Source organism: Haplochromis burtoni, unplaced genomic scaffold (assembly GCF_018398535.1).
Source record: "Haplochromis burtoni strain Fernald_Lab_line unplaced genomic scaffold, NCSU_Asbu1 Contig_54, whole genome shotgun sequence".
NCBI classification, from domain to species: Eukaryota; Metazoa; Chordata; class Actinopteri; order Cichliformes; family Cichlidae; genus Haplochromis; species Haplochromis burtoni.
In genome coordinates, this window is record NW_024582415.1 from 272,965 (window position 1) to 283,021 (window position 10,057).

At 37.9% G+C, this 10,057-nt stretch overlaps 2 protein-coding genes across 2 annotated transcripts in view; one reads left to right on the top strand and one right to left on the bottom strand.

Moving 5' to 3' along the window:
* The first annotated feature begins 18 nt into the window (after positions 1 to 18).
* On the top strand, positions 19 to 4,885 carry sprn2 (shadow of prion protein 2). Its single transcript, XM_005924365.2, has 2 exons — positions 19 to 295; positions 2,562 to 4,885. The coding sequence occupies exon 2, from the start codon at positions 2,563 to 2,565 to the stop codon at positions 3,088 to 3,090; it is 528 nt and encodes a 175-aa protein (XP_005924427.1). The 5' UTR covers positions 19 to 295; position 2,562; the 3' UTR covers positions 3,091 to 4,885.
* A 780-nt stretch (positions 4,886 to 5,665) lies between these two features.
* Positions 5,666 to 10,057, bottom strand: part of LOC102313239 (keratin, type I cytoskeletal 9) — an 11,623-nt gene continuing 7,231 nt past the window's right edge. The window contains exon 3 of the mRNA XM_042220751.1: positions 5,666 to 7,133. Coding sequence (XP_042076685.1) covers positions 6,020 to 7,133 — 1,114 coding nt within the window. The 3' untranslated portion in view covers positions 5,666 to 6,019. The remainder of the gene's footprint in view (positions 7,134 to 10,057) is intronic.

A 10,057-nucleotide genomic window follows, 5' to 3' on the forward strand; every position in this document is an offset into this window, starting at 1 on the left:
GAACGTTCTGGTTTGTTTACTCGGAGAGTTAAATAATTCAGATAAAATTAGAAACGCAAATGTTAAGCCCGCGCTCTCAGGTATTTATGCGTGATGTCGGCAGCACCAGCAGCTTACTGCACAGTCAGCCAATGAGGTGATTGAGATTGTCTGACGGATAACAGGCTGGCCCTGAAACATACTTTCCCACAGACAAGAAAAGGAGTCTGAGCTGCAAACATCACTTTTGGCTTCAGCTTCCCAAAGAGGAATACCATCCAAATCTCCGCCACACAAAAAAATATTAATTTCACAGGTAAGACTTTTTTTATTTCTATTTTTTTCTCTTTTTTCTTCATGTTACTAATTTATATTAAAATGAGGGATGTTTATTGTATGAATCTGAGTGAGTTAAAGCCTTTCGTTCTTATTTCTGGGATATTTAAAAAAACAAAATTTGCACAGATCAGAGCTTATATCTAGAAAGTGTAGCTGTAATCTGAGAGTCACTGGATTATTCTCAAACTAACTGACCCAGTGTAATTATAGCTCGAGTTACCTTGTAAGAGGACACAGATTAGACAGTGTACACCGTCTGTTGACAGAGCCAATGATGTCATGGTCATATAATCAGTGGTGGGACATGTATTTCATTTCTTTGTAAAAGAAGTAGTAGTACTATACAAAGTAATGTAATATAAAAGTTGCATCCAGTGTACAAAGACTGTGGTATTTGTCAAATCCTAATTCTCAAGCAACACATGGTAGTACTAATTACAATTAATATGAATGCATCTCAAGGTACAAACAAGGATTATAATAAATAAAAAGTCAAATCTAAGTTCTCTTTTAATCATGGATACTTAATAATAATATATAAAACCAACCTGGATTTATAGACTGAATGGTTGATAAAAGAGAATTTAAGTGGAGCGGATTAAACTTTAAATTGGATTTAAAGTTTGAAAAACAGACGTAGTTATGATTCAGTGATAGCGATCCTTATTAGTGGATTGGTGTTATCCATGCTCTAATATGTGAGCTATCCTTCAGTGACGCAGTTGGTCAAGGTGAAACTGCTGTAGGCGTTTTAAATACTGGAGAGTATTTCTTAAAACTCTATAACATACTTATTAAAATGATCTATTTAAATCCTCATCCAGAGAAGAGGTAATTAAAATAAAGCTGGTGAATAAAAGTGCAATATTTCTTTTTAAAATGTGTCAGAGTGCATGTGCAAAGTAGCATTAAAAAACCCACTCAATGTAGTCATGCATACATCAAAAGTGTACAGATTTGAGTAAATGTTTTGACGCAAGCGTATTTCTGCCACAGAAAAACAGAAATTGCCACCCAATTTTATCTCAATATTTCAACATGATTCAATATTTCAAGTTGAGTTATTAAAATTTTGAGATACTTTTTAGTGGCACAAACAAGTCACTAACTCTAATGTTAGTCCTCATGTTCACCTCATTACTGAGATTATTACTAGATACAGGACCTGCTTAGACTTCACAGTACTTAAAAATACACTTGTCCTACCACACTATATATAAAGTACAATCTTCACTAATATTTTGTTAGTACAGATTATAGCAGTGACATACTTAATGCAAGATGTTTTTACTAGGTTTTTGTTTTTTTGGAGTTTACATAATTTAATGTTGGCTATTTTATAATAATATATCAATAATATTGTATTTATGGTGCATAGCCTACACCTAAACCTCATATTTAAATGTAGCCTGGATGTTTGTTAATACATTATTTTTTATGGCCTGTGTCATCTTTCTCTAATTCTTTTTACATGGTTATCTTCTGTCTTAGCCTGTCCATAATTTGGGATTAGGTCAAAAATAGTCAGATTTCAGAATTAAGAAAATATGAATTTCATCCCAACAAAAACGAGCTAATCCATAGATTTAGAAACAGACCCCATCTACAGGATCCTAACTGAGGTGCATTAGAAAATATGAGTCTGATCTGATCCCTTGTCTGCTTCAGCACTCACGCCACAGTGCTTGTGTAAGATTTGTTTCTCAAAGCTGGATTAAAAGCAGTGATCTGTGCTGTTCCTAATTCATCAGCAGTGTAATAATACCACACAGCAGCACTAAAGCTGCACTGAGAACATCTCATCAGTGTGTTTGTGTGAGTTCAAGAACCTTTCCATTTTATATAATGTATAAAGTATAGTTTAAAAAAAATAAATTTAAGTACTCACCAGTAATTCAAGTAGTAATAATGTAAATAAATATTTTCTCTTTAAATAATTTAAAAGAAATCCTTGGTTGGTACTTGTTGGGTAATTATTTTACTATGTATAGTCTAAAACAGCAACAGCAGAAACAAAAATTTGATTTTCCTGTTTATAATAACAAAATGAATACATAATTTTTTAAATGCCAATGACAGAACAAAGCTGAGCAAAAAAATTAACAACACAACTGAAAGATGATGTAACATATAATAGAAGTAAAAGCAAGTCTATAAAAATGTAAAAGTGATTACTAATGAAGTTCATTAACCTCATTAACCAATTCAGTCCTAATAAAGTTTCTATAATCTTATTTTGACAGGATGAAAATCACGTTGGAAATGCACAAACTTTCCACAGTGGCCCTCTGTGTGCTGCTCCTGGCCACACTGTTACCCGGCTCCGAGGCCCGCCGTGGACGTGGAGGTGGTGGGTTCAGCCGAGGAGGAGGAGGCTACAGCCGGGGGTGGGGAGGTCAGCCCTACAGACCACCGCCTGTCCAGAGCAGTGGCCCCAGTGCCGGGAAAGTAGCTGGGGCAGCTGCTGCAGGAGCAATAGGAGGATCCATGCTCGGCTCTGCCTTGAGCCGTCCTGGGTATGGGTATGGGTATGGCGGAGGATTCGGAGGATACGGTGGATATGGTGGATATGGAGGGTATGGAGGAGGTTATGGATACCCACGATACGGAGGTGGTCACGGCTATGGCCCCCGCCCTGGCTACGAGCCAGAGGGCTCTGGTGATGTAGAGTACTACACCGGAGCATCCAGTGGCCCAATCTACAACAGCATCATTGTTGTCATTGGCTCCCTAATGTCCCTGCTCATGGGCCACTGGGTGGCATTCATGTAGCGCTGGAGACGAAGCTGAGATTTACAAACACACCAGAAAAAACCCTCCTTTCAAAAATAACCCAACCTACTGTAAAGGGGACATTTTTAAAGTCATAGTTCACCTGAAATTTGAGTTTTCAGAAATAAAAACCTGTTGCCAATTTGTTTTATGGACACTGTGTGTGACCCTGTGTGAGGACAATAAGAGGAGTTTGACTTATCAATGTGACACCATTACGCTGAATATGAAAACACGCGGTCAAAAATCATTATTAAAGTCACGAAATGTAATCTGATTTGATGTGATGTTGCTCTCCTGTCCCATTTTTCACTTCTTTTAATGTGGCCACTGTTTTTATACATATGGTGATGACTACAGTCTGTAAAGATAGAGCAGGAATTAATTAGATCTGTTTTAAGTTAAGTCTACCTCAAGGAACAATGTCAGGATTAGATGTTAATGTCATTTTCTAATTACCAAATTTAAATATTTTTTTTCATTGTGTTGCGAAATCAGTTTCACCCCGGTTCTTTTTTTTTTTTTTTTATTCCTCGGCCATCCAGAGACGGCACCGGACTCAGTAGTCATTTTCACAAAAACCTTTATTCCTCTTGTTAAGCATGCATCTTCTAGAAGGGGAGACGTGGAAGGCCGGTGTCCCTCTGCAGATCTTCCACTCCTTTGTTTGTTACAGTCAGCTTTATAGAAGTGACCCCATCATAAAACCCCCATGGTGTGCTGCAAACTCTGTGTCTGTGTGTGTATGCACGAGCACGTGAGTGTCTGTGTGTGCGCGTACCCGTGTGTCTATGTGAGTGCACGTACTCGTGTGTATGTGTGAGTGCATGTGAGTGAGTGTGCATGTAGGTGTGGGTGCGTCGTAACAGTCAAAGCACTGTGTGTGTCTCTGTGTAAATTCCTCTACACAACATAGAAAACAGAGTTAACATATTACAAACACTGAGACCCCCACTCTGCATCCACTGGGCCATTGGCCTCTTGTTGTCTTACATTTACATTTAAGGTGGAGAGTCTCCTGCAAGCCTACTTCTAAGTTTATAACAATTATGAGTTTTTATTAAAGGTACAAGCATCAGCAACCCCCAACTGTAGCTTCCTGTCTCCTTTTATGACAGCAGACCCTCAGTGTCAATAAATTCCTTTCCCTCTAAACAATTGCACACACTCTCAGGCTACAGCTAAGCCAAACTGAAACACAGACAAATCCTTCCTTATTCCTCTGATCTAAACAAATTTAACACATACTATAATAATTATTTTCTTGTACTCACAATTGTTACATAATTTTGCCTATGCTGTATATTGTGTATAGGTTATATTTTTAAGTATTGCTTTCGTTGACATATTTGCATAATTAAATGTTTTATGATCATTTGTAGATTTTTATTAAAGAATGTTCTTTAATATTTAAAACTGTTATGAATGTAAAATAAATGTGTGATATAGCTTCGTGTTGACATTTATTCTCCATGCTAACCGCATCATTTTAGATTATTTTAGATTATTATTAAGCCTTAGGAACCTTTGTAATCCTTTTCAGACTGACGTCACTGACTTTGTTTCTCATTTGTTCTTGGGTTTCTTTAGATTGTGATATGAAGCATTGTGTTATGAGGGCAATAATCGGGGCTAAGTGTGGCTAGTGAAACTGAACTAAGCTTTCCAAAAAAAATGTGGTTAATCAAAGTTAATTTATAATCTAACAAGAAGAGGCAATTACTTTTTCACACGGTTTCAGGTCGTTTGAACAGCTTTTTTCTTCCTAATAAAAGAAATCATCATTTACAAACTGCATTTTGCATTTACTCAGGTTTCTTTGTCTAATATAAAAATTGATTTGATTATCTGAAACATTTAAGTGTAAAAATCAAAATAGTGCACTTATTTAAGTTATGTCTGGTATTTTGTGTACCAACACACTGGACCTACAGTTATAAAATCAATAAAAGGTCAACGTGCAGACGGCCAGCTTTAATTTGAAATGCTTAACAAGAATATTGCATTAACCTTTATGGAGCCGCAGCCATTTTTATACACGATGCCCTATTTTCAGGGGTTCATATTTAATTTGAGCTGATAAGTGTTTGCTAGTTCTTAATTATTTCTGTAATGAAGCAGGTTAAAGGTCCGACAAGAGAGTTAAATGTGGCATTTAAATCTCAGGTACAAGTAAAATAGACCATTCTTTACAAAGCAAGTCTATCAGAGAGACCGGGACCATTAGGGGGGGGGGCAAATCACACAGTTTGATACATTTGTTAGGGATCATTGAATGTCTGGAAATCTACAGACTAATACGGAGCTGAATGATCACATGATCCTTTAAATGGGAAAGAAAAACCCATCACAACATCTAGCTTAGTGTAGCATATTCCCCAAGAGAAAATTATGTCATTACCCAACACAATAATGGTGTGGAGGAGGCCTGGACGTGCTCATGATCCCAGATTTGGAGGTGCTGGATGGATACAATAACATATAAATACATAATCCAATGCTGACTCTACTTTTTTCATAACACTAATGCTACGAGACATTGTCACTTGCCAGCTCCGAAGCAATGAAATATCCACAAGTACAAGTTAGTAAAGCTATTTCATTTATTTAACATGACGAGGAAAAAGTGCAAGCCTTTAGGATTCATGAAAACATTCACATTCTCCCATAAGAAACAACCCTTTAGCTCGTTTTGTTTTACAGTTACAGGAAAAGGCTTTGTAACTATTTATTTTAATTTCTCCTGTAATCACATCTGTGCCGTCAATGTTTGCTTTATATGAAGCATAAAGTATAAAATAAAGTATAAAATCTCACAGCAGAAGTCAGCACAAAATAAAGAAAGGATTACAGGTTCCTTTCCACCAAGTTATTTTTCATCTTTTCATCTTATTCATGAACACATTCTCTATAATGTCAAATGAACATCTCAGTGCAGCAGCACAGGTACATTGCTGTTAAGTAGCATCAGCATAGCACTTGTAACTACTGCTAAAAGTCTTTGAAAGCCCATCTCCAATCCTTCTACCCCTCCTGTACTCCCGTCTTTCGGCCCTTCCTGTCTCATGTACTTCATGGAGTAAGCCATGTACAACTCCAAGCATCTCCTGGTTTTCACCTGCTCGATCAGTGCCGGGTAGCCGATCTCCACAATGCTGACCGTGTCATCTTCTTCGGGCTGATTTGGAGGGCCTGGACTTGCAGGGGTGGGGGTCGAGGGGTTTTCTGTGGCAGTGTCGTTGCTCTCTGATGTCACGAGAGTAGACGTGTTGGTTTTGGTCGTAGCTGTGGCAGTTGTACCTGGTTTGATTTGGGGCTTTTGAGTTTTCACCGGCAAAATGTCAGACCTCTTCATACAGGCATCCATGTAGTCTTCATAACTCTGAACGGGTTGAGTAATTACGGCATCTCTTCCTTTGTCGCTGCTGTATTCAGTAGTATTGGTATTGGTATTAGTATTTTTGTTAGTATTTCTATTAGTTTGGATTTTAGACCCATGGTTCCTGTGCATGTAGTGTTTGTAATAATACTCCTCTTGAGGGCTGCGGACAGTAAAGTGAGGATTGTGGAACTGTCCTAACCCATAGCCCAGGGCCGTTCCTGCCACTGCACCTCCAGCTGCAGCTACTACTGCACTGCGAGCAAACCCTCTGGAATTCTCAGAAGGACGATTACCTCCATAACCTCCTCCATACCGTCCATAACCTCCTCCATAGCCTCCATAACCTCCTCCATACCCTCCATACGGAGAACTTTGTCCTGGATACTGGTTAGGGTTGCCTGCTGCACCTGGTTGTCTGGGATAATTGCCTTGCTGCCCAGGACTGCCCTGATTGTTTTGTTTTGGATGGCCACCCTGAGGGGTGGAGTCTTTTTTGGGTTTGTATCCTGTATTGGTGCCCGAAGAGACTTTTTTGCTGCCCGAACTTTTTCCTCTCCCTCCCTTTCCCCTGGTCAGCGAGAAAGGGGTATTAAGCAAGATAAGTGACAAACTAAGCATGGACAATGAATAGAGCTTCATCTTCACTCTGTGGAGACAAATATGAGATAATATTTAGAGCATATCACTTTTAATTTTGTACTTATGTAGTGTTAATGTCACTTTATTATTTTAGTTTTAGTGCTAGAGAGCTGTTAGCAGCAGAAACCTAAAATCATACATGTGTTCTTCTTTTGGCTGCTCTCTTTAGGGGAAGATCGTCTCCCTCCATCTTATCCTATCTCTAGCATCGTCCTGTGTCACACCACCCCCTGCATGTCTTCCTTCACTAAATTCACCAAATTCAATCTTCTCTGTGGTCTTATTCTATTCCTCCTTTTTGAAATCTCCATATTCAGCACCTTTGCTCATGTGTACTATGCCTCCTCTGCACATGTGCAAACCATCTCAGCATTTTTTTTTTTAAATTTGTAATTGTGTTGGAGGAAACTAGGAAGGCTGGAGCAGAGACGCTGACAGCTGCAATCAGTCATGTATGCACTGGATTTTGTTTTGCACGGTAGAAAATTCACTTTCTTAGGTGCATTTTTGTCTGATTGTTTCATCAATCTCTGTATTTCCAGATTGTATTTTTGGTGCTTAATTGCCACTTTTGAGATATTAGATTTGCAAGAAGGCAAATGAGCAGTTTAGACATGTGGAAACACAACAGGGTTTCATTTTTTAGGCTTTCAGTAACAAAAGGAAAACTGGAAATTCTCCTGAGAGTCTGCCAATGTCAGTGCTGATAGCTTTATGATGCAGAACCTGAACCTTGGAGGGTGTAATTAGTGACATCTCCACAGTGCTGTGTAATGTCAGTGTGGAGTACTCCTCAAGCTCTTTATTGAGTTGCAAATCCCATCACAGAAATATGATACTAGAAGTGATGCTGAGGCAGTGTGATCATGTAACAATGCAGGGTGTAGTTCAAACTGTTGTGTTTTGCTTGTTTTAATTGAAAGAACTGTAATGAAAGCTGGTTTTTAAAACAAGTTGATACGAGCACATATTTATCACCTTGATCTTCGAAATTAAATACAAGTATGAAAATGAGACAGGCAGGTGGATAATCAAACAGATATCATCTTGGAGGGTAAGTAATGTTTATTAAAATGATGAGGAACTGTAGATGATGAAGGTAGTTTTTATCCCTTATCTTAATTTTGTTTTCAACTATCAGAATTTTAAAATATCTTGCTTCCAGGACATAAATATGTACAATGCACTGAAAAAGTATTTACCCCCTCCTGGTTTTTAGGTTTTCACATATTTGTCACACGTACATGTTTCAAATCATCCAAAAAAGTTTGACATTAGACAAAAATAACCTAAGTAGTTATTAAGGGGGTAAAACATCTTTGGCTCACTGTCCTGCTGCATCACCCAAATGAACTTGAGCTTCAGGGCATGAACTGATGGGCGGACACTCTCCTTCAGGATTTTCTGGTAGAGAGCAGAATTCAAAGTTTCATCAACTACAGCAAGTCATCCAAGTCAAGAAGCAAAACACCCCCAGACCATCACTACCACCACCATGCTAGACTGTTGGCACGATGGTCTTTTTGTGAAATGTTAGTTTATGCATGCAGTTCTTTAGATGTGGTTATCCAGTCTTGTGAGCTCCTGGATGAGTCGTTGATGTGCTCTTGGAGTCATTTTGATACACTGGTTCATTGTAACCCTTTCCAGACTCATAGATGTCAATGACTTTGTTTCTCAGCCGCTTCTTTAGATCATGGTGTGTTGCTTTTTGAGATCTTTTAACCTGCTTTATTTTGTCAGATACCATCGATTTAAGTATCACATTGATTTTAAAATCTTATTGCTTACTTTTAAAATCATAAATAATATCGTGCCTAGTTATCTTACTGATCTTCTCAGCCTGTATATTCCTAGGAGAGCACTGAGATGATCAGGACAATTGCTCTTGGTGCAACCTAGGTCACTGCAAAGAGCAGAGGTGACCGTGCTTTCGCTCCGCTTGCACCTAACCTCTGGAACAATCTCCCACAAGCTATTCGTGCATCTGACTCGATCCAGAATCTCGATTGAAAACTTATCTATTTGGTTTAGCCTTCCTGGCTATCTAGAGTACGATTCTTGTAAGTACCCTTTTCTTCTGTTTTGTTGAACAAGGTTTTGTATTGATTTTGCTTTTGAAGTTTTATTTCGATATCTGCTTATCTTGTATGCTTGGTTAATCAATGCTTTCCACCTGCTATTTGCATTTGTATTTTGCTACTGCTTTTAGTGGATTTTGTGAAGCACTTTGGTGTACCTCTGGTTTTAAATGTGCAATACAAATAAAGTCGTATTGTATTGTAAGTTATTTCTGGATTCAGCAGGTGGGCAGTAATCAGGCCTGGGTGTGGCTAATGAAATTGAACTCAGCTTCCAAAAAATGTGATTGACCAAAGTCGAATCATGATTAAACAAGGGGGTTTGATAAGCTTTTTAAATGAAATCATCATTTAAAAACAATACTTTATATTTACACCGGTAATCTTTGTCTACTATAAAAATTAGTTTGTTAATCTGAAACATTAAAGTGTGACAAATATACAAACAAACAAGAAAATTAAGAAATAACTCTCATAGGAGTTATATACAATTATATATGAGCTAACGGGTTTATATTAGCATGTTCACATTTTAAATGACAATAAAATATATTACTACTAAAATTATTATAACTGTCTGTCCAGTTGTTTGTAATGTGTTACTACAAAATTGAATACTATTCAGTCTGTTGTCAGACATGACGTGGAAAAACCACAAATCCTTGTCTGAGAAGGTGTGGCTTTAGAAAATATATAAAGAAAAATAAAGAAAATTCCATTAGACAGGCGCCTTAGTGGCGCTCCAAAATGGATTTCCGCTGTGTATCAGCCTGAGACGCATGATGCTAATTGATCAGTATCTGAAATAATGGAATGAGCCATCGTTTTTGCAAAACCACACAGGGAAGGCAAAAAAAAAAAAAAA